The sequence below is a fragment of the Cebidichthys violaceus genome, unplaced genomic scaffold, assembly GCF_023349555.1.
Source record: "Cebidichthys violaceus isolate CVI_PGR_0920_01 unplaced genomic scaffold, fCebVio1.0.p SCAF_1, whole genome shotgun sequence".
Lineage (NCBI taxonomy): Eukaryota > Metazoa > Chordata > Actinopteri > Perciformes > Stichaeidae > Cebidichthys > Cebidichthys violaceus.
The window spans coordinates 18,735,228-18,763,133 of NW_027176262.1; the positions used below are offsets into that span (position 1 = coordinate 18,735,228).

Here is a 27,906-nt window from a genome sequence, read left to right on the forward strand (position 1 = left end):
ATGACTTAATGTTACCTATTATGTTGTTGATCCACACACGGACGGGTCCGTCTTTGCCGCAGACTGACCCACGGACTTTGTTTTACAGCGGAAAACGGGGTGATAAACTGCACTATTTTACAACTTCAGAGGATCCAGTGTGTAATTAAAAAAGCGAATGGGGGGATTGTGCTGAGACAATCAGCATACCGCAGGGTTTCTCACATCCCCTGAGAAAAAGGAGGGAGACTCAGGAGGAGGAGGAGGAGGAGGAGGAGGGTGGAAAAAACTTTGAGTTGAGGAATTTGAATCCTGTTTGAAGAGTGGAGAGAGGGAATGTCTGAGGGAGTCTGAGGGAACCGGTGAGGCAGGAGAAACGAGCGGACGACAGACTGCGGGAAACTGTTTTAAATACTCCCTCGGTTTGCTAGAAATAGATTTGGTGAAGTTTATCAGCGGCCGAAAAGTTCGGAGCGCTTTTTTTTTTTTAAGTTGTGCGCTTTTTCTTCTTGTGGGACGTTTAGTGGACAGTGTCGGGATCAACCAAAACAACAGCGGAAGAAGTGAAGCGACAACACGTTTGAGCAGTTTTTACATTCTGGCTTCTTTAAAAAAAAAAGAAGGGGGAACCGAAACGACGGGATCCGGTTTTCTCTTTGGGCTCATCGGTGGATAATCGTCACACACTTCCAGCATCGGTCGGAGTCACAACAAAACTTTTTCCCCCACCGCACAACTTTGGTGTTCTCGGAGCTGCTGAGATGAGGTGATGGAGTCCGGGGACGTTTCCAAGATGACTGCTCTTCTCCTGAAGCACATTCTCAGAGGAGGAAACACCATGAGCGGGTTTAAGTGGTCCTTTCTGCTCCTCGCCGTCTTATTCTCCGCTTGGAGGCCAGTAGCCGGCGGCACACTGACAGGTAAAGGTTTTCATTTGGCACCGAGCAGCCGCAGCGGCCTTTCTCACAACTAACGATCTGTGATTAGTCAGCTTCACAGGAAAAACAAACTAACGAGCAATTAGCCCAGTCAGCATTCTGCTCCTAACTCGTTAAACACTTTTGCTTTGGGGTGGTGAGCGCAACCACAGCTGCAGCGGGAGCTCAACATCTGGCCGACATGAAGGAATTCATTACACTCATAAAGCCTTTTGATACAAGTGAACGATTAGTTTCATTGGCTCGATCAGGCTCGAGCTCCCCGTGATGGTTCAGTGACAGCACGTAAGAGGGGATGCACGAGAGTTTGTTTTCCTTTTCGGAGTGCAGAGGCTTGGTGTTTGGGTTTTCTTCTAGATCAGGTGCAGCATGAACTCTTCTGCATACTTTTTTATTTTTACTCTTGCTGGGAACAAACCACTATCTACAACAGGATTCCAGTGGTGTTTTTTTCTCTCCAGAATACTGTGGATTTTCGAGAGATGCATTCCAGGCAGGCAAAGAGCTTAAAATAAATCCTGCTGGGAAGTGAATCACAACACTGTAAACTCAGTTCACAGGCATGTAGCAGAGCAACAAGGAGAGAGGTTTTGTTCTCTAGAAAACCAGTCTGTGGACTCCTGCTTGTCTACATGCCTGCAACGAATGGTCGACCAATCAGTTAGTCAGTTGTGTGTCAAGTAATTTTTAATGTAGAAATAGCAGAACATGCTGTTTTCAGCATCTGAAACATGGAGATCTCCCAGTTTTCTCAGTTTTATATCATATTAAACTGAATATATTTGGGTTTTGGACTGACCAGACATTCAAAGACATCACTTTGGACTTTGAGAAACTGGGATGGGCATTTTCCCCTATTGTCTGACATTTTATAGAGCAAACTATTCATCGAGAAAATAATGGTCAGATAAATCGATAACGAAAATAATGATCAGTAGCAGCCCCAGTGGTCTAACCAACCATCACTCAGAAGTCCTGATCTGTTCTTACAATCAAGTCAGGCGGCTACAACCGCAGTGGGTCGAAAACACGGGGTCCCCACAGGGGCCTCCACCTGTCGGCTCATGTGTTTTGACCATTACGGTCACGCTGTCTCTGTGGGAGCTGCACCTCTGCCCTCAGCAGATGTACGACCAGGAGGGACAGACATTACGAGACACCGCTGAGATTTATAAGCTCAGGCCGATGCTCTCAAACTGATTTTAGTTTTACCGACGTCTCAGTTCCTATTTGGATGCAGGGATGGCTGTGGCCCAGGAGTGAGAGGGGATGTAAGGGATGAAGAGGGTGTGTGTGTGTGTGTGTGTGTGTGTGTGTGTGTGTGTGTGGAGAGGGGGGGGGGGGGTTTGTGAGTCAGACTCAGAGCCGGTCTGACTCAGACTCAAGCATCGGAATGATGGATGGGGTAAAAAGGGGGCAAGAGTGGAGGGAAGTTGGGAGGGGAGGTGGCAAAAATGTGCAGCGATGAATCCAAAGAATGGCATGAAAAGGGAGGCCAAATGAGAAAAGGGCAGAGGCCCGGCAGTGAATGGAGGGGGCTGAGTTACGTGTAGCGTTAAAAAGCCATGAAAGATAAAAGGAGGGAGAGAGGGGAGGATAAATGCTCGGACTGTGTCGGGTAATTTTGGTATGTTTATGTCCACTGACATTTAACTTTTTCTACAAGAGAGAGAGAGAGAGAGAGACAGTAGGAGCAGAGACTGGGTGGAAGGAGGGAGAAAGAGTGTGGGACCTCGAGGGAATTTGGGGGACAAAAGGGAGGAGACGGAGTAGTGAAGCACAAATGAATCACTGGAGACGGGCCACACACACACACACAGAGTTTAACCAGGGCCTGCTCTCTCTACCGTCTACCTCTGCGTTCTCATAAAAAGGTTTTAGGAGCTTATTATGATATGAATGCAGCTCTCGGAGACAGAGAAAGAAAGTAGGGCTGCTTTTGTTCAACATGGCACTGAGACAAAAAAAGACAAACAAAGTCAGGGCCACGCTGATTCATGAAAGGGCTCGGCCAAGCTTAAAAATAAAAGGGAGGAATGACTTTTAACGCCAAAGAAAATCACACAGAGGAGGAGAGGCGGTGAGGCAGGGACCCAGCGGGGCCCCTTTATCCATCGCCCAGAAGGAGCTTCTTTGAACGCACATTTACAGAACCGAGTGCTGTCAAAGTGTGCTGTATACGCTACATGTCTGTTGTCAGCAGCTGAATTATGTGTGTGTCTGCGTGAGATGGGCTGCAGCGGAGTCCTCTGGGGTGGGGGGGGGTCAGAGGTTGAAGGTCGGCCATGAAACAGACTAGGAGGGCGGTTTGACAAGCTTGAGAAAATCTTCATGGGCGTCGCTCGGTGAAACAAGGGGTGATTTATTCTCGTCCTGAACTTCAAGATGCAAGGGTCAAGTTTGCACATTCTCCTAATATTTTATCGAGGAGTTAAGGAGAGCCTTGGCATGCTCTGTGGACGCTTACCATTTTTATTTGATGCTGTAGAGGAAAGATTCCTGCAGGAGAGATCCATGCCCATGCGTCCTTGCCAACTTTGTGTTTAAGATCGAGGCCGTGACGGCCTTTGACAAAGCGCGCACGCCTCAGCATCATCAGGAATGCCTCCCGTTTCTGTTGAATGTCTCAAAGTTAAGAAAAAGCACAACCTTTTTTTGAGGATGTTGAACAGATTCACAGGCCCATCTTTGCGGTTCGAAAGAAACCCTGAATACGTTCAGTGTTTGTCTTGAGCTCTCCGTGCTCCGACACTGAGCGAGCGGTCGTCCTCCAACAAGGAGCCTTTGTCCCAGTATCAGCTCGGTCCTCCTCAGGTCAGCCCCTCTGTTAGCGAGCGCAAAAGGACGGGACTCAGTGTGGCGGGGGGATAAACACACCTGTCTGTTATCACGTGTTATCAAGTCAAACCTGTCCACCACAAATAAATGTTGACGTTTTTAATGGTGAGGAGTTCAGTCGTTTAATTGATGAGTCAACAACAACTTTGGTAATCGATTCAGCCTTTAAGCCGTTCATTAAACCAAAAGTGGGATGGTTACCGCCTCTCAAAAGTCAAGATTGGCTTCTTCTCTGTGTTTTTGTGCCACTATAAATCGAACAAAAGAAACTATTTGATTTGACTGTGTTCACAAGAGTCCTTATGAATAAGCCAATGTTTTTAAAAATGTATTTTCTTTTTCTTAATAAAGGAGAAAACACAAAACCATTCAACATTTTTGAGCCACTTAAATGCAAAAGATATTTAGCACTTCCTTTCCAGTGTCAAATTCCAATGTTTTTTTCTTCTTTTTTTTTCTGCACATGAAGACATACACAAATACATTGCCCCCAGACATCCCAGACACTCCCTCTGTCAATAATCTTCACTTAAATGAAAATAAAACTAATAATAACAGCAATAATGACATTAATTTAAACATTATTTTAAGAGATTAATATCCTAAAGAAAAAATACTACTACTTATACTTTTTTTAATAAATCAAAATAAGCTAAATGGATATAAGAGGCATATTATCTGTAAAGGTGTGAGTTAAAAAGTTGGTGTAACTCTTTGAGGTTGCCTTTTTATAGTGGGATAACAGAAGGAAAGCTGGAAATGCTACCATGTTGTAAATGTGTGCTCTGTATGTAAAGTTCAACACAACCACTGACAGAAACAAGTCTGTATCTATCCTTTTAGTTAACCTCTAATCCTGATTCCTCTCTTTCTCTTTTAATCAAAGATCTGGAGTTCGAGCGGAGCCCTAAAACCGTCATCTCCTCGCTGGGCAAACCCGTCACAATGCACTGCACCCTGAAGGGCACGGGGGGCGAGGAGGAGGACCCCCCCGATGTGCTCTGGCTGAGAGACGGTGTGCCGCTGCTGTACGCCGACACCAACCAGTTCCAAGTCCACACCGGCGGCGACAGCTGGACAATCATGAGCACGCTCAGGTAGAGCTGCTTTTGTCATGAGATTCAAAAGATAAAGGCTCATCCGTCTGTAAAGGCAGCCACACCTGGCCTAAAAATGTCCCTCATGCCTCTGCTATGATTGGATTTATTTCCTGTTCGTCCACCTTATCCTTTCACCTAGCTTAACCAGTATTGTTGCTGGATTACGTCACCACGTTGACTTCCAGCTGCTGGAGCAGTTTGAAATGAAGTCTGAAAGAAATGACATAACCTGAGCAAATAAAAAACATATTTAATCCTGGTATGATTGCACTGCAACATTTGCAAAGAAAGTAATCAGGGTCTGACCGTGTTTCTGCCTCTATCATCCAGTTTTTATCAGTTTGGTTTGTCATCGCTTTCTCTTTACATCACCTATTAAATCATTCCTTTTCATGCACAGTATTGAGAAGGTCCAGCTTCCCGACATGGGCGCCTATCGATGTGCTGTTCTATCCGAAAGCCACCAGACCATGTCTGAGGAGGGGAGCATTCAGCTGGAGGGTGAGTTCATCTGCGGCTCTCCGGTGTACACAGACAGCTACAAAAATAAGCACCACGGCTGTATTTGGAAGTTGAGTCGAAACCCTGATTCAGCGAATTCATTCTTTCTCAGGCCTTCCTCATTTCTCCGTGGAGCCCCAGCACATGTCTATAGTAGCCAACGTATCCCTGAGCCTGAGCTGTGTGGCCCACGGACCTCCAGAGCCGGTCAGACTCATCTGGCTGCAGGACGGCGCTCCTCTCAACTCCCTGGAGGACCCGGTGGCTCTGTCGCCCTCCACGCTCAACCTCACAGGTATCGTCTGTCGCCCTCTGTTAGCTGAGCGGTGGTGGCCGCGTGCACACAGCTTATAGTCGCACCCATTAGAACATGCAGCCTCAATCAACTCCTCGAGGGCCAAATGATCAGCCATGAGAAACACAGTCCGGGACTGCATTTGTTAAAAGGTGCTTTATACGAGATCGGGAGTATTTCTATTGCCTCCATGCGGCTCTCAACGTGGCGGTGACTGAGAAAGTTTTGGACATTTTTGCTCAATAAGAGTTAAACAATAAATTGATAATTAAAACTATTGACGATTACCTAATTAATCGACTCATTTCAGTACTACATTAGTCAAGTAAGACATTGCTGTCAGCAGCTTGTGGCCCCAAGTAACAGAGTTTTAAAATGACTAGAAACAAGACAATTTCAAAATGATCAGTTTTTAATTGAATGTATTGTAATGTATATTATAGATTATAATGTACTGCCTCAAAAGCTACACAGCTACTATCCTCTATAGGTTCAAATGCTTTCAAATCCCCCCTCGCTGGTATAAACAAAACCACCGAAATAACCACCCTCCCACAGAGAGAGCCGGTTGGCTGGCACGGTGCCATCGGATCCATTTGGGGGACGTGCCTTGTGGTCGTGTGGTTGGTGGGTTAAGGCAGAGCAGTGGGTGCAAGAGGGCCTACTGGAGGGAGATAAATAGATGGGCAGAAGGAGATAAAAGACAGAAGCTTGAATACAAACAGCTGCCTGCCAGATAGCTGGCCTGTGTTGAGTCCATTGGACAGGAAGAGCAGGCTGAGTCAGAGGGAGGGAGGAGCAGGAGGGAGCGCTCGGTTGAAGGGTCTGGTTTGACTCATCGGAGCATCAGAGTGATGACCAGGGCCCGCTTGGCGGTAACCTACACTCACGTCTCTGGAATGGACAGCTGCTCTGGCTGACCACAGGTCCAAAGACAAATAATCGTACTATACTGTAAACCGTAAAAAGAAACGGCTCAACGTACATTTCAAACATTAAGAAGTCCAGGGCAACACATCTCCCTGTAGCTTCAAGTCTTACGGTGGTTTCCAACCACATCTTATGGACAGTGAAGCAACCACAGCTCTTTGTGTGCTTTGTCCACCAGCTTTAGGACAGAGAGCACTTAAAGAACTTAAAGTGTACAATAATAGAGGGTTTAGAATCCTAGAGAAGCACAAATCATTTGCATTTTGGTCAACAGAATGACAACAGTCAAGAACATACAATGGTTTGCATGTTTATGATCGCCGTATTGACTTATAGTTGTGGGACTATTAATAAAAAGTCCAGTACTATTATACTGATGATAAATTCATCAGATTCTCTTAAAGATTGAACTCAGCGCTTTAACTTCATTGTTCATGTAACATTCACTGGTTTCAGCTTCTCAGATCAGAGGGTTTAATGCTTCTCTCTGTCTCATATCTTTGTGAATTGAGTCGCTGTTGGTCAGACTAAACCAACAGACATCAGCTCTTGGAATTTGTGATGGGTGTTTTTCACTGATTTGGAACATTTTGTGAAGTCGCCATGTCGGCAACACTGCCAGCCCGTCTCTTCAGGCCTCCCTCCAAAGCCACTCTCCCCCCGAAATCGTCATAATGAGAATGAGAATGATGGATTTCAACAAATCTAGCAAAAAACTGTTTGTTAACAACATTGCTCACTCTAGCTTTAATAATGAAAACAAGATTAGTTGCAGCTGTGAATCCAATATGCTGGAGTACATAAACAAAACAATGATGAGCTCTGTGAGTCACAGTCCTAATACTCGAGTCACGATAAAGGAAGCACCAGGCCTGTCCTCTGTCGTCCCCAGCTGACATTAACACCGTTGGTCAACACTGTGATGCTCGTGAGCTCAGACATGTTCAGCTGGTCTGGGGGGATGTTGTGTTGCGGTTTTCTGATGGGGAAGGAAAAGAGCCAGAAGGGCGAGTGGCGCAATCTCGAGATGGCCCGATGAGCACTTCATTCTCCCACACGGCCAGCGGTCATCCCTCACCCCTCACCCCTCCCTCCTTCCTTTTCCTCTCTCACAATCCTCCCGCTTCACCCAGCGAGGATCGTACCCCCTGTTCTTTTTCCGGCTGCAGCACAATGGAGGCATGGTGCCGTCAGCGCAGAGCGACACACACTGCGCAGTTCTGTGCGAGTCTCAGCTCGTGGCTGATTGACAATGTCGGGGTGTTAGATAACCAGTGGTTAAAAACTTGAGTGTCACATGTTTCAGTATGTGTGTGAGTGTGTGTGTGTGTGAGCCTGTGTGGTGTTGTGGAAGGGTTCGAGTGTGTGAGCACGCTGTGAGTCACTTTGTGAGAGTACTCATTCACTGTTGAATGTCAGTATGTGTGTGTGTGTGTGTGTGTGTGTGTCACAGTGCGTTTCGCCCCCTTCAGAGGAGCCCCAGCCTCACGAAGGCAGCAGCTCAGCCTTTTTTTACACCTAGACCCTCAACACGACCGCTCTCTTTGTTCTCAAAAGCACACGGCGGGAAAAGATTCGCTGCAAGAGCGAAGAGTCACAATCATGCAGTGTTTTTAGGAAAAAGAGATTCTTGAGTTTAAGAGGGAGTTTAGGGCTTCTGATATAAAGCGAAGTTCCACATTCTAAGACTTTGTCCGAAACTGGTTTAAGAAGACAGTCTTCGTCCTGAAAGGGATTTGAAGGCCAAAACACAACATCGCCCTAGTTTGGTTGAAGAATTTGTAGATGTCAGATCAGAAATAACAATGTTTGTTTTCAACCAAATGTAGCACAGTTTCAATCCGGATATCTTTTGATCTGCAAATCACCAAATCAGTGCTCACCGTGCACGCTTGTATCGATTATTTTCAGTTATGTTTATCTTCTACATCAGTGTTCAGACAATGTTTGAATGTTTTAAAACAGTGAAAATGTGTACGGATCAAGGCTTTACAGCTAGGGTGGGTAAGGTGTTCTCTTTACATCCCGACATCAAACAATATATCAAATACTCTGAGAATTATTATTTTTTATCTGTGGCTGTCGTGGGACTTGAGGAGCTTGTTGAATCTTTTAGAGAAACTTCCCAGGACAAATCTCTTCCTTTAAATGACCGTGACTGGTCCGGTTTTGACGAAATGCCGGATTTGATGTGTTTATTGTGCAGGTCAATCTCTCAAACATGCACTTTCACATCCACAAACGCACGCTGACGCCCGGAACTAAGCACAACACTGTTGACAGAGAGTTCACCTGACCTTATGGAAACTATTACCCTCACATTATTCTCACTCCAGTCTGAACTTTCACACCGCTTCTCACCCTGACTTAATGTGCAACTCAGCATGCTGAGCAAGGACCCACGGATGTCCCCCGATTCACACACCAATGTTGTCTCTTTTTTTGTCTGTCCAGGTTTGAACCGGACCAGCACTTTTTCTTGTGAGGCCCATAACCGCAAAGGAGTGGCCACCTCTGGATCTGGTACCATCACTGGTAGGTGTCACAAGCACTTGTGTCAGCCTTCATTCCTGTTTAAACGTTGTTGTGGTTATATCTTTATTTTTATTTTTTATAATGTCTTTTCGTGTCTTTCTTTAGTCCTCCCGTCCAAGCCTCAGAACCTGAGAGCCGTGGAGATCACACCGACCAGTCTCCGTTTAGCATGGCAGCCCGCTTTTGGAGGCGACTACCCGATAGTCCGCTGCACTGTGCAGGTGAGATGAACGTGAGAGGAGGTGGAATACAACAACTAGCTGCGAAAACGAGTCACTGCTGAGTCTGACCGTCTGACCTGCATGTTAAACTAACACATAGCCCCTCGCCCCTTTATTTGCGGGACTCTCTGCTCTCTCTACCTTTTGCGGGCCCTACTTTTTACAGAAGAGAGGAGCTTGCTTCTCTTTTCTTCTCTTAACTCATCCTCTACCCCTCCCTGCGTTATTCGTGTACCAGTGGATCAGGTTTCGCTCTGGGAGTGTGGCCTCCTGGACTAATCTTGTGTAGCACCTCTCCCTCTCTCTCTCTCTCTCTCTCTCTCTCTCTCTCTCTCTCTCTCTCTCTCTCTCTCTCTCTCTCTCTTTCCGTCAGTGTCTCTCTGCAACTCTCCTGCTCTGTGGCCACTGCAGCTCGTAGCTGAGAGTGGGGGGGGTTTCTCCTGGAGAAGAGAGCAGTGCAGCAGCAACACCCCTAAACGTCTGGTTCTAATAAAGCTGCCCCTCATACCTCTCGTCTGTTCTTGCCCCCCCCCCCCCACACACACACACGCACACACACACACACACACACACACACTGGGGAACAAGGCGAGGGGCCGGCTTCGGCAGAAACAGAGCAAAAATCTGAATTTAACAGTTCATTGTGGGGCCGAAGAGAGATGGGGGAAAAAAAGCTACAGAGCAGAGAGATGTTACTGTGCTGCACAAAGGAGGCATAACAAACAGAAAGAAAGACAATAAGAAGGAAAGGAAGAAGAAAACAGGGGAAGTGCAGTGACAGCAGGTATTGTGGGTCTGAGCATATACGAAGGGAATGCAGGCTCAAGTGTGACTCAGAGCCGAGCCGCACAATTAGATTAAACACACTTGTTTGCAGGCGGGACGGTGATTCACCGAGCCGGGAATGACTCGCTCTCTCGTACACACATTTCTTTCACAGTCCTCATTCACGCAACTTAATATTCCTCGGGACGTCACACCACCTAACTCACGCCATGTGGAAGAACTCTCCCACCCAGCTCCCCCTGAATACTCATGTTGTTTTCAAAAAGGCATTGTCAAAAGCAGAGCACAGCAGCACCAGCTGAACACGCACATGCACACACACGCACACACACACACACCTGATCTGTTTGTGTTGGCTATTATAGACATGTTTCCAGCTCTTACTGTAAAGCCCACCCTGTGAAGTGCAGCCAGTAGCCTGCAGGAGCCACAATAATGCTCCAGACCGGCAACTTTAATGTGGTTTTTAAGATTGCTGCAATACAGGATTTTTTTCCCCCCTTCTGCCTTTGTGTTCCTCTTTAAACATTTTTACCACAGTGAGTTTGCAGACACAGCAGGTTTCTGACTGGGATTTTTAGTCGATGGGTTCTGCTTTCAGTGCACCTCACTAAAGCCTGGCTCACAACAATGGGGCAGATTTTGCACTATCTCTGGCAATTAACACTTAATGACCATCCCCCACCACCATTAAGCACAGGGACTCCAATCTCCCAGACTTCTTCCACAGTACCTCCAAAACATATTGAGCCTACAGAAACAGGAATTCAAAGTTGCTCTATACTATAAACTTCAATTTCAGGGACATATCATGAAGACCTCACTTTTTTGTGCTTAAACTGTAAAATAAGACAAACCTGTTTTTTTTAACATGATAGTCTGTTCTAGTAGAAACCCAAAATATGTGAAAAGTGTGAACCTGAAAATTAGCATGATATGTCTCCTGGGACATATTATTCTTTGCAAAAAAAAGGATCTCCTGCAGACCAACTCCAATCCAGACATTTAGCTAAATATTATCAAATGTTGATTTCTAACATGCGCAAATAATTTGAATCATATATTCTCAGCATCCATGCAATTGTTTTATTGCTAATAAAAATAGTGATAATTAAGAAGTGCATAATTGATGGTATTGATTAAGGCCACACTTTCCATTTGAATCCATCACAAAAATGACATTTCTACATGTTGTTGCTCTGCTCAAAATGATGAACGTGTTGGAAGCTATTTATCCACCAGTTCTTCTACTGTATTTGCCTCTCCCTATTGGCTTTAGACGTGTTGGCTCTTGAAAAACAGCGTCCTCTTCCTGTTTGTGCCAAAAAACAATGAAACAGATCACAATCACAATCTGGTCACACTATCTGAAATCCACTGTAAAGGTTGCCCAACTCGCAGTACATAATATGTAGCAGCACATTTTATATTAGGGTGTGAAAGTGGTAAATAAAGATTATTAAACAATGTAACAAATTTGAGTTTATTATCTAAATGTTCCAGGCCAAACATTCGGGAGAGTCCTCCGCAGCAGGCCCAGATAAGATGATCCACAACCAGAATGTGAACATCCCGCCAGCCACGCACTTCATCGGGGAGCTGGAGCCCCACAGCCTCTACGCTGTCAGGGTGGCCTGCCACAGCAGCCAGGGCCCATCTGACTGGTCGCCCTGGGTGGAGCTGCGCACCAAAGAAGGAGGTGAGGCCTCCGGCTGACTGAGGAGATGTTTGTTTTCACCCTGGAAGTGTGTGTGTGTGTGTGTGTCGGGTCACTGCCTCTGAAGTGAGTCCAGGTCAATGCTGTGCTATCTGGCTACTGGCTAAGTCTCCTCCCACTCCTGCTGTGTACTGTAACCAGTGCAAGACACATGCTACGCTGCAGCTAGCAGGCACCATTGAGCACTTTTAAGGCCTTTTTGACCTGTGCCAAGGATCATTTTATTGAACTAAGTATTACGTACGCAGTCCTATGTGTGTCCTATATGAAATGGATGTACCATCTGAAAAAATGCCAGGCCTTGCTTTTTCTCTCTAGTGTTCATAGGCAAATTGCAACTGATGCAGCATTTGAACATTTCAAAGCTGTGTTAGTGTATTTTACATATCTAAGACAAGTACCTTCAATGTGCAGACCTAATGATTAAATATTAAAGATGCCTTTTGCTTTGTTATTGCTTTCAGATTTTACGAGGTCAAAATTGGGAAAGTCTAAATTAAAGGGTAACTTCTGTATTTATCAACCTGGACCCTATTTTTCCCTGTTTCTTTTGTCCAAGTGACTAATGGAGACAATAATGTTTTTAATTGGTCCAGTATTGCAGACAGCAGCATACTCACCCCATGAAACGTGCTACAATGTAATCGCTCGGGGCAACTCCTCACCATCAAAGCACGTCCACTTTTTCAATCTGGACCCTATTTTTTGACTAATGGAGACAACATTTTTTTAAATTGGTCCAGTTGGTCAATGGCAAAAACAAGCACTTTTAGTGGACGTACATCGACGACGGGGAGTTGCCCAGAGCGATCCAATTGCAGCCTGTTTAGCAGCTGTCGACCACAGCATTCAATACTGGACCAATTTTAAAAAATGTTGTCCCCATTACTCTAATTCAAGCTTCCATTGGTTCCAAAAAGTCAGCGACAGTGGCCCCTGTCTGGGATGCAATAGTCTTTTCTTCAGTAGCGTTTATTTTATTTTTTTTGCCTAAAGGCACATATTTTCTGAGCTTGTTTTGAGGTGAATCGAATTCACTGCAGCTTTAATTCTGTCAACTGCTTTTCAGCTTGATTCAGCAGGATAACAAGGAGTCAGAGAGTCAAGTTACAGTGCACTGTTAGTCATTACGTTCCTTCCTGTGCCCCTTCAACTTAAGTCTGTGTTTATGAAGAATACCAGACACCAGTCACTGTACCTCCACGAACTTTCAAATGTAAACTCTTGAGGTGGAAGGCTGACTGGGACTGCGGGGACAGAGTAGGCGGAGACGGGAAGAGAGAGAGGGTGGACGTTAAAATAATCCTGAAAGGCCTCAGTTAGGATCGCAACACTCCGTCCAAACTGGAACGCTATGCTGCCGTGTGTTGGAGTTTAAACTGAGGTGGGATTTTCCATGCCAGCTCATGCCGTCTCTATCCCTGGATGAATAGGAATGGAAACCGCTAAGAGGAGAGATGTGCCACAGGAGGGATGATGGGGGCTTTCCATCATGGAAGCCGCTCACAATCCGAAAACACTAAGCACATAGTGTTTCACATAAATAGGAAAATGGAGAAGTAGCAACTCCTACTGTAAAGCAGAAGGACAAAAAGTGGTTTTGAGATACGCTGGTTGCAGTAGAAATTTTCAAGTTTCAGTTCTCTTTTCGACAAAGTTAAAAGTTTTGTTTCAGTGGGAAAAAAAAATCATCTGTTTCGCCAATTTATGTAACATCCCTTTCGACCTTTTATGTTTCATCTCCGACAGCTTTCTCTGCACTTGTCCTTATGAGTCAGAAGATGAAAAATAAAAGCAGAAGATAAGATTCAGCTGGTGGTCAAAGATGGTTCAGGAGGCGTTGAAGGAAGGTCAGAGGGAGTGAGAGAATGAAGGGGAGAGGTAGACATCTCGCTCTTTGGTTTCAAGGCTGCAGACTGTTTGAACTCCCATAAGACTCTAATGTCTGTCCTTCTTTGTTTCTCATGAAGAAATTGTGCAGATATGTGCTTCACTATCTCTTTACGTGTCTCATTCTGGCACAGACGTCCCCATTTGCTGCTCCTCCCTTAAATTCTCAAGTTTTTCACTTCATTACAGACTCTTCTCCTGCCAGCTCTTTTTTTTTGTTCTCATACCCAACCCCCATTTCCCTCAAGTAGACAGTGCTAGCACGCTCTCATTTTGTTGCAGTAGTCTTTTCCAACCTCAAATCCTACAAACGGCTCTATGGAACTTATTTTTCCTGCATCAAACAAGCAAACAACACGTTTCTTCACTCCTTCATCTTTCATTTCCCCCCTTTCTTTTTGACCTCAGATGACCTGTGATTTCCCTTTCCAGAGCACTCAGCTATAGGCACTGTGGGAAAAAAAAAATTGGGTTGATGGTGGGAGAAGGCAAGGAATGGATAGACGAACAAGGAAACAAGGGAAGGGGGCGCTTTGAGAAAACACTCATTTAGCTATTTTCCCAAAGCTCACTATTTTCCCCCGAGGATGAGAGAACATAAAGAGTGTGTGTGTGTGTGTGTGTGTGTGTGTGGGGGGGGGGGGGGGGGGGGCCTGGTTGGTGGGAGAGGAAGTGAAGACCTGTGTCACCCCCTAAATCCTAAAATCTGCGACGGCATTATGTTTGACATATTTATTCCGTAAACGCATCCAGAAATGCCTCTTTCCAAGAAACAAACAGAATGAATGGACAAAGGTCGGGCGTGGCAACAATCGACAAGAGTTATTGTGTACTTTTTAAGTATTGTGCTAAGGCAGATTCCCTCTACACATCTGTCTGCACCCCTAAAGTGACGGCAGAATTAATCCAGAGTTACGGGACACCCGAACTCACCGCCCTGATGGAAGTGAGTCACGACGACGACACGGGACAAAACATTCACGTGTCACATTTAATCTCGTTTAATACTACTGCCAGCTAAAAAAATACAAAGGACTCAGTTTGCCAACGACAGTCTGCCATAAAACGAGACATTTTTGATGACACTAACATTCGTGCTCTGACTGATCTGCAAAACATGTTTTTCCTGTGTAGGGCTGAGTTTGTTTTCATTTATGGAGAACAGACTCCAGGGTTATGAGTCAATGCTTTTGGCTGAGGGGTGACCCTTTTCCATCCGCGTGTTGACCCACGCGGAGGACGAGATGAAGCGCACAGAAGGAGAAGCGATGTTCAAATGGTTATCCGGCACTGCTTCTCCGATAGCTTGAAACTGTAGTCGTGAAGCCAAGCAGCCGTGCAGATGTTAACCACGTCTGCTGTGAACTAATTGTGGCTCAAAAGTGTTTGTTTCTCAGCCTCTGGCAAAGCCCCAAGCTGCTTTCATGTGGAAGACAAAGGAACAACAGGTTTTTTCTCAGTAGTTTCTGCATTTCAGAACCAGCGGCACACGTGTAGTTTTGGGGTTTTCCTTTTCAAACTCCCCAAATCTCTCAACTGGAGCTTTTTCAACAGTTTTTTCCCCCTTTATTACACAAAGTTTGACGTCAACAGTTAACATCTCTCATAGCGCCATGACAAAAAAAGAGAGAGAGACATTACCACAGAGAGGGCAGCGAGGGAGAAGAAAGGACTTGGAAAGGAGGAGATGGAATCATGTTGGATGGGAGACTGGGAGGGAGGGAGAGAGAGAGAGCGAGAGAGAGAGAGAGAGAGAGAGACGAAGAGGGAAGGAGAAAGGGGGAACGGGAACAAAGGGGTGGAGAAGGAGGCAGAGAGAGAGGGAGATGACGGATCATAGGTGGAGGCGATGCACTCGGAGGTTGTTTTCGTTGCCGCTGGCAGGCAGAGCAGGGGCCGCATGTGGAAACAATCATCCGCCAAACGCTTCCTGATAACATCATCCATATAGGCTGGGCCATGTTTCCAAAACTCACACTGACTTTGAGTGTGTGTGTGTGTGTGTGTGTGGGGGGGGGGTTTAGCTAGTTTGTGTGACTTTGTAAGCCTGCAGAGACAAAGAGAGCCCCAACTCAGACGGCAACAAAGGAAATGAGCGATGTCGTCTCCTCGCGAGAAGATTGTTGGATCAGTGTTGTTCAGAGCGTCAATCACTCTCACACACACACACACACACACACACACACACACACACACACACACACACACACACATACACACTCACACACACACACACATACACACTCACACACACATTCCTCTCACTACTTCTACCATTTCTTCAGCTAGGTTGTCTCTCCTGGGTGTTTCTGCTGCCAGCAGCCTTTTTTTTCACTCTCTGCTCCAAAGAGCCAGAAAAGAAAAAGCCAGGCGAAAGAGAGTGAAGCAGAAATAGGGATGGACAGAAGAGGGGGGACAGCATGAAGGAGGGGGACACAGCGTGTGTCCACCCGAGGCCGTCCAACCACGGCTTCTGAATTCGGCTAATCGCCCCTGTAGCTTTTAGCCTCTCTTGTCCTAATGAAGCTGAATTCCCCACATTCTCTGACATCTTCTCCCTCCAGCTGCTGTAATTGTCCACACCCTCGAGGCTGCAGGCTGTCAAAACAGCACACGCCTGGCTAAGCCCCCCCCCCCCCCCCCAGCCCACTGGCCCCGGGCCACCACAGTCACAGCACTGCGGGCTCCTCATTCATACCCAGAGTCTTTTTCGCCACGCCCTGAGAAGTTAAAAGTTAAAAATCCATGTAACTGGGTGAGAAGTGAAAGGCCTTCAAGTTGTGTTTTTGCCGCTTTGTGTTTCAGTGCCAGAAAACCCGCCGGTCAACGTGAGCGCGGCGCTGAACGGGACGGAGGTGCTGGTGACGTGGGAAGGGCCTCCGGGGAAGCTAAACGGAGAGCTCCAGGGCTACCTGGTGGAGTACAGCACGCCTGCAACGCAGCAGGTCAGTCTGGGACACTCATAAACTAAACGCATGAGGCAATGGTGTCTGACGTCGCTCTGAAAGATACAAAGAAAGTGTTTAATCTGCTTCATTATGACCGTCTCCCTCTTTTTTCTTTTGTTGACAGTTTATTGTGGACACCGCCCTGGACACAGAGTTGTCAATCAATGTGTCCGCCCCCCTCTCCAATGTGTCTTTTCGAGTGTGCGCCTATACAGGGGCGGGGCAAGGACCCTGGACCCCCACACAGACCCTTACTCTTATTGATCCCGGTGAGTGACAAGATGTGTCAAAACTGCCAATGAAAATATATGCAAAATAACTTTTTAAGATTCCTATTTTATTTTTGTAAGAAGTAGTCTGACCTTAACTTTAGTACCATTTTAAAATGACCGTATTCACTTTTTCCTCCAAGATGTCAGATGTTGTTTCATATATTCTGCATAGATAAACCAGTGAGTGCCAAAATATTGACATAGGCTCTGTTTTTTTTTTTTAACTCCTACAGAAATGGAGGAACTTAAGGGTGAGTAATGACCGGCTTTACACATACAAACCTTCAAACACGCTCTGCTGTGACCTCTCAGAGTGACACATAATGACACAGTGAGCTCATGGAAGGTTGTTTTTTCACCACAGGACTTCTCTTTTCTTATTCTCTGTCACTGGGTTCCTCCACGAGCCTGAGAGTTCCTTCCTGTGTATCTCAGGAAAAAAAAAGGGGAAGGGAAAGGAAAGAAAGAGAAGAGAGGATCTCAGAGAGAGAGCGACGGGAAAGGGGGGGAGAAGGGGTGAATGGGGAGACGCATCATAAATATTTATAACGGGCAGGAACAGTGCAGCATCTCTGTTTGCTTAGTCTAATAGAGCCAGACAGACAATTCAAACAACAAGAATGGCAGATAAAAAAGGAGGCAAGGGAAGTTGGGGGAGGGCGGGGGAGGGGGGATGTGAATTCAGAGGACAAGTTGAAAACTGTGGGTGGAGGTTGTGAAAGAATAGCAGCGGCTTTGGGGACATGGGACAGCTCGAAGACAAAGTACATGTTTTGAGAGTGAGGAAAAAAAGGATGATACTTTTAGAATTTCCGATGTAGCTCAACGAACATGGAGGGCAGGAATGACGTCACCTGAAACATGAAACATAGTTTCCCTCACAATAATGCTGTGTATGTGTGTAAAAAGTACACATTGTTTTCGTTACAAGCCTTGCGAGAAGATATCACAAACATGTAATAACCATGGAATGAAGAAAGGGAATTTAATTTCAAATTGTAGACTGGCTCTGTGGAACCCCATGAAGCCGTTCAGTTGATCAAATAAATCAAAACATAATCCCTTCTTTTTGTCCATCATCCTAAAAAGACCCACATGACTAAACCCTCATCCGACTCTGTCCACACACCCTTCCCTTCCCCCTTCAGGTCCGTCCTCGCCCCCGGCCTTTTCCTGGCACTGGTGGTATGTGGTGATGGCCGTCGCCGGCGCTGTGTCCATAGCTGTGCTCATGGCCGTTTACGTGGCCAAGCTGCGGCGCAAGGAGACACGTTTTGGGTGCGTATATGGGCTGCTGCTGGCACTCCTCCTGGGTGGAAGGGAGGGGCGCGATAGCAGTGCCAAACCCTAAAAAAATCTCTCTGACCCAGTTGCCTCACTTTTGCATGCATGCTGATGCATTTGGACGGAGTAGAAGACAGCTGTGTTTACGCAATGTGCCAGGAAGAGGCCTCTCATTGTGTTTTTGCGTTCGCAGGGAGGCATTCGAACCCATGATGGAGAGCGGAGAGCTGGTGGTCAGGTACCGCGCTCGCCGCACCTACAGCCGCAGGACCACAGAGGCAACACGTGAGTTCCCCCTTCCCTGCCCCTGCATGTCTGTCAGGAAGATTCATAATCCCTCCTGACTGTCCCTAAAGCAGCAAGAGACGAGGCTCTCAGCGTGCCCAAACCTGCCTCTGTCCCCGGGATAGATAGTGATACACAAAAACAAAGGTAGCAGAAGAAGCATCATCTCTCACGCTCTGGACTCAGATCTGACAGTTCAATGGAAGGATCTCCTTTGACACACAGTGACGGTTCTGTTCTCCGCGTTTCGAGACGGGAATCGCGTTCCTGCCTTTGATCAACCAAAGAAACACGATTCCCGTCTCGAAACGCAGGGTGAATTAATTCCCCACAGCTGTGAAAGCAGCCCTGGAGTGTTCAAGTCAGCTGACATACTCCACAACAACACTGCGCCCCTTATGATCTGTAAAGCAATGTTTCATCTTTTTTATAGTCACATCGATTAGATGTGCAGTTAATCCATTGGTGGCGCTGTATGACCAGGCGTGAACGGCAGATTTAAATTTGGCTACATTTTAGGATCTTTTACTGTCGAGGACAGATGAAATGAAGACAACATCGACGTACCCCTCCCGTGAATGACATTTCAGATTTAAAGCAGCCTGTAACAACAGACGAGGTGGGACTTGACCTGCTCCGACTGGAGGTCACGTCACCTCTGGGGTGGGTTTAAAGGTCTCGTCCAGGTGGAGCTACGACCTCGTACTGGTGGAGGACAAAGCATGTAGTTCGCACTGGTTCTGGTGCCATCGCCAGCAAGTAGCCCCCCCTCCTTGAAGTCCTTGTGATTACAGACAGAGATACGTACCTGCACACAGCTCGTATGCTCAAATTTCACACAGCTGGGTCACATTAGAGGCCGTAACATCCCAGGTGTACGTGTGATATTTGTGTCGAACCTCTCATAGGCAAGTCTCAGCTTGCAGCAGCCATAAAGAGGCCAGGGGAAAGGCGAAAAAAATTATTCAGTGCGTAAAATGAGACCAGCCCCTAAAAAAAATATAATAAAAAGAGATGTGGAGATAATGTGTACTCGGAGTGAATGGAAGGGGGTGGGGGAGCTCGCTGGGAATAAAAGAAGGGGTCAGATTGGAGAGATTTGGGCGGGATTTACGCTGCTAATGTTGACCAGTGATTCGGGGCCAATTCTCAGGACACAGTCGAGAAAAAAACCCCAGAGACTCTAGTTTATGGCATGCATCGGCTAATAACCGGTCGCTCCAGCATGTGTTGGAACATGCCTGTGGACTGAGCACATTGTTGTCGGACGCAATGGCAGATTGATAGTGTAGCAGCAGCTGGACGAGGGATCTCTGGTGCATGTCGTTGCCTTGTCATACACCGGCCCAGATGTGGAAACAGAACTAGCGTCTGTAGCGCAGTCTGCTCGCCAACGTAAAGCTCACTGACAGCCAGCTGGTTGAAGAGAGCCAGGGATGTTTTAAAAGCAGCTCAAATCCTCTGACCTCAGCTCCCCAACCGGGTCCCCTGCAGGATCGCATGGTCAGGTGTCCCGCGCCTGAACAGTCAGACACCCGCTGCACAATTGACTTTTTAAAGTTTTCGAGTTTGAGTTAGTCTTTATTTTTGTATAGTTTTTTACTCTATTTTCAGCTAAGCTTAAGATCAAGTTGGCATTTTTAATTCAGGTTTTATTTTTTATTTTTGTTTTACTTTTACAAAATCTTTGTTTGACTTTTTGTAAGATATAATTATTGACATTTAAAGTATTTTTGGAACTGGACTTTATTACATTAATTCAAAGCCAAATAATGTAATGTTAGGCCCACTTTAACCATCATTCTTCTGCAATTAAAAGTTTTACAAGTAGACAGAGTGGTTTTAGTTTAGTTATAGTCCTATTTCCATTGTTATTCAAGCTGGCAGTGTTTATCAACACTTTGTTTTTGGCTTAGCGTCGTGCATTGTGGTTTTACAATCAGGCTGTTTTTCTCTCTTTTCTGCGATGTTCATTTAATTGCTTCGAGCCTCACACACCATTACAATTCCTTATTTTTTCCCCCTCTGCTCAGTGAACAGCCTGGGCATCAGCGACGAGTTGAAGCAGAAGCTCCAAGACGTCATGGTGGACAGACATAAACTAACCCTGGGAAAGACGCTGGGAGAAGGTACTGCTTTGTTCTGGTCGGTTGTGTCAGACTTATTACAAGGACAGACTGGGGTTGATATGTGACTGACGTGCCGTAATACATTAGGGTTGGTTATATAGTCAGGTATTCTCTACCATAGCACTAATGTTGGCTTTCCACTTATCTCAAGTCATTTCCGTCTTTGTTGTTGCATCTAAACTGGGCGTTTGATTGCGTCTTCCTCTCTCTCTTCAGGGGAGTTTGGCTCTGTGATGGAGGGGCTGCTGACTCAGGAGGAGGCTGTTCTCAAAGTTGCTGTGAAGACTATGAAGAGTGAGTAGACAGTGAAAGTACTCAGCAATCACCACAATGAATCCCTTCATCTTGGGAACACAGGCCAATTGATGGACATCCCCTCGGGTCGCAGATTAACAAGTGTTGGGGGGCAAAAATTTCATTTTTTTTATCGGAAAACAGACAGCGATGCAGCTTGTGAAGAATATTGGCCGAAGAAAACGTTGACCCCACATTGACATTGAATCGCACTGGCAAAGTAAAGACAATTGTGTAAGAACTCCAAAGTTGAGGGGAAAAAGATGAATTTTTAGGGATAGAATATTGGGAAAATGTGCAATTTCTGCCAGTTTCAACTTACTTAGTGGTAAAAACAACAGAACAGAATTAGAATCAAGTTACATACATTTTGCAGCCAAAACATCCTGTGAAATAAAAGCATATTTCTGACCCTGGCAACTTCACAACCTGGCAGCGTGTGTAGCGAGTCATACAAAATCGTCTCACCAGATATATTATCTCCACCCCAGTTGCCATCTGCACCCGCTCAGAGATGGAAGATTTCCTCCGCGAGGCGGCCTGCATGAAAGAGTTCGACCATGCCAATGTCATGAGGCTTCTAGGTGAGTCGGGATTCATTCTGCCCGGCACGTCAGGGGTCAGCTCTTGAGGAGATTCTTCAGGTTCCCTTATAAATTACACTACACTGTGAACAGTTTTAAATGGAACTACATTCTACCAAAAGAAATAGTCCCGGTTTGCATTTTCTGTAGATAGTCGAGAGTAACAAGGACGCTGTCCGTGTAAAGACTAAATGTTTGAGACAAAAACCTGGGCAAATAAAACCATAACTATGTGCATGATTAAATACCACTGAAGTAAGTGAGAACATGTTTATTTTTTGTGATTTGGGTGAACTGACCCTTTAAAATCCAGACTTCTTTAATTAGCAAATCCAAGACTGAGCTGTTTTGAGACATTGTGTTAACTTCTATAAGCACAGAAGATGTATGTAGTGTGTATAATACTAAGCCGCTGTGTTTTCACAGGTGTGTGTCTGCAGACTGTGGAGAGTGAAGGTTACCCCTCCCCCGTGGTCATCCTGCCCTATATGAAACACGGAGACCTGCACAGCTATCTGCTCTACTCAAGGCTGGGAGACTGTCCCGTGGTAAGTCCAATCTCACACAATAAAAGCCATGAAAGCACAAAGTCAGCAGTGCACACACACACACACACACACACACATCCACACACACATGCAAACGCAGGCAGTCTCACGCACACGGTCCCAAACTAACAGCTTAATGGGTTCAGGGTTTATAAGTTCACATGAATGTCTGTCAGCAAAAAGGGATCCAAAGGTCAACAAAGACGTCAAGTATTTTTTTACAGTCCCCACATACACCTTTCTTTTTTGGCAGCGCGTACGCTCTGAGATCATGAAAACACAAGATATGTGTCTGTCATTGCTCTCCGCAGCTTCACTTATTAACGGATGAGATGTTTTTTTGGAATTGAGAACTATTACACGCAGTATGTCCCCGGAGAGCCGGGGTTGAGAAACACAAGCCTAATCAAAACAAGAATCCTGCAGAATGTTGAAACATCCACGAGTTTCTGGAATCGTTCACAAAACACAGCGGCGCTGTGAGCCTCGCTCTTCCCTCAGGAGGAGGCTAGTATCCGGAGGAGAGAGCGTTCAGTTCAGAGTCGGACTCTGGCTCCCTCTACTGTACAGGAAATAAATGTCAGCTGTGTGTGTGTGTGTGTGTGTGTGTGTGTGTGTGTGTGTGTGTGTGTGTGACTAATACTCTGTTGTCTCTGTGCTGTCCTGCAGTACCTCCCGTCTCAAATGCTGGTAAAGTTCATGGCCGATATCGCCCGAGGGATGGAGTACCTCAGCAGCAAGAACTTCATCCACCGAGACCTTGCCGCACGCAACTGCATGTAAGCACAAAAACCTCCCCCCGCTTCCACTTTTCTCTCGGTTCCTGTATGTCTTATCACTTGCTCTTTCTCTTGAAGAGCTGATTAAACAGAACCAAAAGTAGACCAAGGAATTTTGAGAGAAGCGAGAAGGAAAGCCATGACTTTTGCATGTACTATTTTATTTTCCACCATTCCTCTTTTCCCAACAATGCAGCGCTGTAACACTGCGGTTTCTTTGCCTCAGGCTGAACGAGAACATGAATGTCTGTGTGGCCGACTTTGGCCTCTCCAAGAAGATCTACAACGGAGACTACTACAGGCAGGGCCGGATCTCAAAGATGCCCGTCAAATGGATCGCTATCGAAAGCTTGGCCGATCGCGTCTACACAACCAAGAGCGACGTGGTGAGTTCACTTACTGCGTGTTTGTTTTTGTGTGTGTGTGTGTATGCGTGTGTGCTTGTTTTAGACCCGAAATCAGTTCAACATTGTGGGGACTCCTCTCCCATCAGGGGACCGGTCCCCACAAGGTTAACAATTTAGTTTAGGGTTATTTGGCTTGAGTTTATGATTAGGATTAAGATAAAGTGACTCTTCTACCAAAATATATCTTTTGAGGTTCAAAAAGACCTGAAGTTGTTGATAGAAGTGGATTGTTTTAGTGGTGGTTCATTTCACAGCAGAAACAAGAATCGAAACCTCCATCAAAACATTTAAAGGCCCTGATCCAACAGAGTGTGTTTTGTAGGTTGAAAATGAAAGAATGTGCTCCACAACCACCGACTTAGTGCTAACATTAGCTTAACACAAGCCATGAACTGTTCGTCACCTGCTGTACTGTGTTCAGACCACCGTAACTACGGTTGGTAAACTCATGTAGCTCCAGGTATCCAGCAATAATCACCACAATGTGCACAAAACACCAGTGACTTCAGCTGCTTTTCTGCTCCAAGTTGAATTGTTTTCAACTGGACGTGTTCCGGGGCGCATAGAAAGCATGAGGCGCATAGAGCGGATAAACACGGGGCGCTCGGCAACGCAAAAGCAGCGCACAAACACTTCACTCTCATTTAAAAACAATGACCCGCCCCCAGGCCGCTAATATGTGCTCTGTCTGAACAGGGCAATTCATTACTCTACAGCTCATCTGCATACTGTAGTGTTTCCTAATCAATCACTATTTCACCAATACATGACTAATTAAATTACTTTGAGGCAAATATTTGGAGTTTTAAGGAGAGTGACAGCACCAAATGGAAGCACTGTATTTTGAGTGTTTTAAACATACTGAGCATTTATGTGCATGTTTTCTTTTCCCACTTAAACTAATATCTATTGGAATAGCTGTCTGCCAAGGAAGAAAGTAATGTACAGAGTGTAGTAAAAAGTAGATTTTATGTGACTGTATTGCTTAAAGATTACCGTAATGTTAAAGAGACGAGTAATGCATGTAGCTGTTATAGTTTACCCTCCTGGAACTCGATGCAATGTCCTCACAAGTTAGAAAAACGATCGAATTTGAGTCATTTTTACTCTTTAAAAACAGAGAAGTGTGTGGCAACGTGTGTAAAACCTAAAGATAGTTCAAACCTCTTTAACCCCTCCCCCTCCCCTCTTCACTATCTGTCTCTCTCAGTGGTCGTTTGGAGTCACCATGTGGGAGATCGCCACGCGGGGCCAGACTCCGTACCCCGGGGTCGAAAACAGTGAGATTTATGATTACTTGAGACAAGGAAACCGTCTCAAACAGCCTCCTGACTGTCTGGACAGCATGTGAGTGTCACCGCCTTCACTCTCACGTTCCTCCAAAGACGCACTCTGATAGCTGGCAGCTGATAATTAAGTACCTTGGAAATCTTTTGCCTTCTGATTAGAAATACCTTTTTAAACCAGTCATGGCTAGAGGCTAAAAACAGTCTAAAGGCTATCTGCTCTGATGATGCTTTGTTTCGTAAAGAGTCTTAGATAAACACTTTACTGAAGCATTTAAATATAGATTCTTCCAATTTGAAAAGCTTGCACCCTTCCTCACAATATGCGTGAGACCGGTATTTTAATGATTTTGTTAAATTACATTTTGAAAATTTATTTCACCTTAAATTGTTAAACTGCTTTGAAAAGCAGTTTTTTTCCTATGATTTATTAATGATGTCCTAGGAATATATCATTTGGTGTTAATTATAGGAAAAATTCAGATAACTTTCAAAGCCAGCAAGTTCCTACCCATACATTTTTTAAGTTTGTAAAAAGCATGAAAAGAGAGTTAAAAGTAGTTAAAATAGAAGAGATATAATTGGTATTGGAGAAATCCAGGTATATTAATAACAATAAATCTTAATACATTTTCAATAAATAATATATCATTGGGAAGTTTGTGAAAAACTATAATTTGTGCCGTCTTGTCCAAACAAATTACATACAAAATATGACACAGTTTAATTCTTGGAAAATATTTGGCAATGACTGGACCCACACAGTGAAGTGTTAATGGTTTTCACATGTTTTGAGTATAAAATTAACATTTCCTCTTCCTCTCCAGCTACGCCCTGATGTTTTCCTGCTGGCTGCTGAGCCCCAAGGACCGCCCCTCATTCGAGGCTCTGCGCTGCGAGCTGGAAAAAGCCCTCGAGGATCTGCCAGACACTCAGGACCCAGACGAGATCCTGTATGTCAACATGGATGAGTCCTCGATGGAGCTGGGGGCCGTCGGCGGCCGCGACCCCGTCGGCGGGCCATCCCCTCTCTGCCTGAAGGGCCTGGACTCCGTGACCACCGTGGAGGTCCACCAGCCCAACCGCTACGTCCTCTGTCCCCAGCACGAGACCAACCGAGCCCTCTCGGACTCCCTGGAGAGCCTGGACATGCCGGTGTCGTCCTCCACAGCCACGCTGCCTCTACAACCATCCTGCCACTCCACTCCCAACCCCACGCCAGCTCCCACCCCGACTGTGGAGCTGCTGGAGGACAGGGAAGCGTCCAGGAAAATGCCCTGGCAGTGATGGCTCCACTCTTAAAACATGACTCGTCACTGCCAAAGCGTGCAGTCCCTTAACCCCTAGTCCAAAACCGAGATCCAGCCTCTTGCTACTGACTGTAAGAAACCCTAATGTGCCCCGACATACAGATTTTTGCACAAATGCACACACAGCCTAAGGCAAGCCTAAGGCATTCCGAGGAAGTGAAGGATCGGAATTATTTCCTCTCTCTTCTGAAATGAGCACATTTTCTAAGAGGGTGTAAAAGTAAGTCACAGTGGGTGACCAGGTTTAAAGTACACATTGTTGCCCACGAACACTGCAGCACAATCAGAGAAATGCATTCCCAGTCGCTATAAAAGACCGGATCTGCACAGCTACTTGTATACAGCAGATCGATTTCCTCCATGTGATTAAGCTACAACAAGTCTCTGTGAAACCAGCTCACACACTGCCAGGCTGAATCCACAACCAGACACACTCAGAGGCCTGAACGCTAACGCGGAGGACTCACACCGGCCGAGGAAAGTGTTCCTCTGATGGAGAACCCTCACCCATCTGAGCCCCTGCTTCTGTGCAACTCAAAAGCAAAAAAATGACTGGAAGAAGCCGTAGAGTCTCTTTCACTGACGGTGTCATCATCTGATGAAGACCACTGGCTGCTCTAAGGTTATATTTTTTTACAGTTCATAAAGGACAGTAAGAAGAGTTTAACGACAGGAACCCCTCAACTGAAGTTCACCAAACCTGAAGTTAGAAGACGTTTTCCCTATAGCAGCAACACAATATGAATGAAATTATATTTTTTTAAATAAGTAATAACAAAAGAATTTAGAGACCAAAATGTACAAAGATAATACCATTCCACTGCAGGCTTTTAAGACTTTTTTGTTTGAAGCCGTTTTGAATGAGGAGTGTACTATCCACAGTAGTTTGTATGATAGCCTAACATAGCGCTCTGAGTCATACTGCTAGTTGCACATTAAGCACAACGAGCCGTTTACTGGTCACACAAGGCTTTCGTCCCGAGCAGGAGAGACGCCTGTGAAAGTCCTGATTCAACCAGTCTTCACTTCTTTTGTCATAACTCAGGAACCTGAGACACTTTGCTCGACGGGGACAGAGGTACTAGTCTAACAATGAGGGACAGAGGTACTGGTCAAACAAAGAGGGACAGAGGTCCTGGTCAAACAAAGAGGGTACGAACAATCAGAGGCAGGAGGATGGACTGATGGACGGTACAGACATGGTGGAGTAACCCAGGGCAAACGGCAGGATAAGCTCCTTGCCTTTGCTTTTGGCTCAAGCACAGTGTTATTACACATTTTGTAATTATTTTTTTTAATGCTGATTTTTGTATTTCTACAACTTTGCACTAATGTTTTTTATATATATCATTGTATGTTTGTTTATAATTTGTATATCTTTTTAATGCTTTTTTTTCATTCTATGTCTTATATTCTATACTTTCTGTTCAGTCGTCCTGCAGACGCCTCTCATGAAATCAGTTCACAGGGAACAACTTGCATATTCATAAAGGCAGAGAATAAAAACCTGCTAAAGCATCGCAGGGCGTCAAGTTCTCCTTAAGTGAGCGTAAGGCCGGGGAACGCGATGAACCTCGCCACCTGACGTCGTCCTGCCACTCTCTCTTATTCTGGGCTGTTTTTCTTTCTCGAGGTTTAGCATTGTAAATAGAAGTCTGGCACCAGCAGAGTCGAGGAGCCGGAGGAGACAGAAAGCAGCAGCGAGTGCAACCTGCTTTAAGGTTCACTAGCTGCAACTTTGCACCATGCATGCACTTATTTTTATATATATATATATATATATATATATATATATATATATTTGCTTTAGTTCATAATTTTGTCATTGGAATGGAATATAGTCCAACACACATTTTTGGGAGATCATTTGTTCCAAATAAGGCGCTGTTTTTCTTAGAGGTATACATCAAAAGGTACTTATACATATATATATATATATATATATATATATATATATATATATATATATATACATATATATATATATATATATGTATATATACATATATATTTATTTATATATATATATATACGTATATATACATATATA

At 45.3% G+C, this 27,906-nt stretch overlaps 1 protein-coding gene across 1 annotated transcript; it reads left to right on the plus strand.

Moving 5' to 3' along the window:
• Positions 1 to 306: 306 nt before the first annotated feature.
• Positions 307 to 27,779, plus strand: LOC137874641 (tyrosine-protein kinase receptor UFO). The gene is made up of 20 exons (XM_068713498.1): positions 307 to 899; positions 4,642 to 4,852; positions 5,256 to 5,356; positions 5,469 to 5,651; positions 9,036 to 9,116; positions 9,222 to 9,337; positions 11,627 to 11,822; positions 16,536 to 16,675; positions 16,803 to 16,947; positions 17,184 to 17,201; positions 18,099 to 18,228; positions 18,428 to 18,519; positions 20,553 to 20,648; positions 20,865 to 20,942; positions 21,434 to 21,526; positions 21,953 to 22,074; positions 22,744 to 22,853; positions 23,080 to 23,239; positions 24,471 to 24,607; positions 25,374 to 27,779. Exons 1-20 carry the CDS (start codon positions 749 to 751, stop codon positions 25,831 to 25,833), a joined length of 2,820 nt encoding a protein of 939 aa, XP_068569599.1. The 5' UTR covers positions 307 to 748; the 3' UTR covers positions 25,834 to 27,779.
• Positions 27,780 to 27,906: the final 127 nt, after the last annotated feature.

Coding starts and splice junctions, on each gene's coding strand:
- LOC137874641 (XM_068713498.1), top strand. CDS start 749: ATGGAGTCCGGGGACGTTTCCAAGATGACTGCTCTTCTCCTGAAGCAC. Junction 900..4,641: donor AGCCGGCGGCACACTGACAG/GTAAAGGTTTTC, acceptor TTTTAATCAAAG/ATCTGGAGTTCGAGCGGAGC. Junction 18,229..18,427: donor CGCAAGGAGACACGTTTTGG/GTGCGTATATGG, acceptor TTGCGTTCGCAG/GGAGGCATTCGAACCCATGA.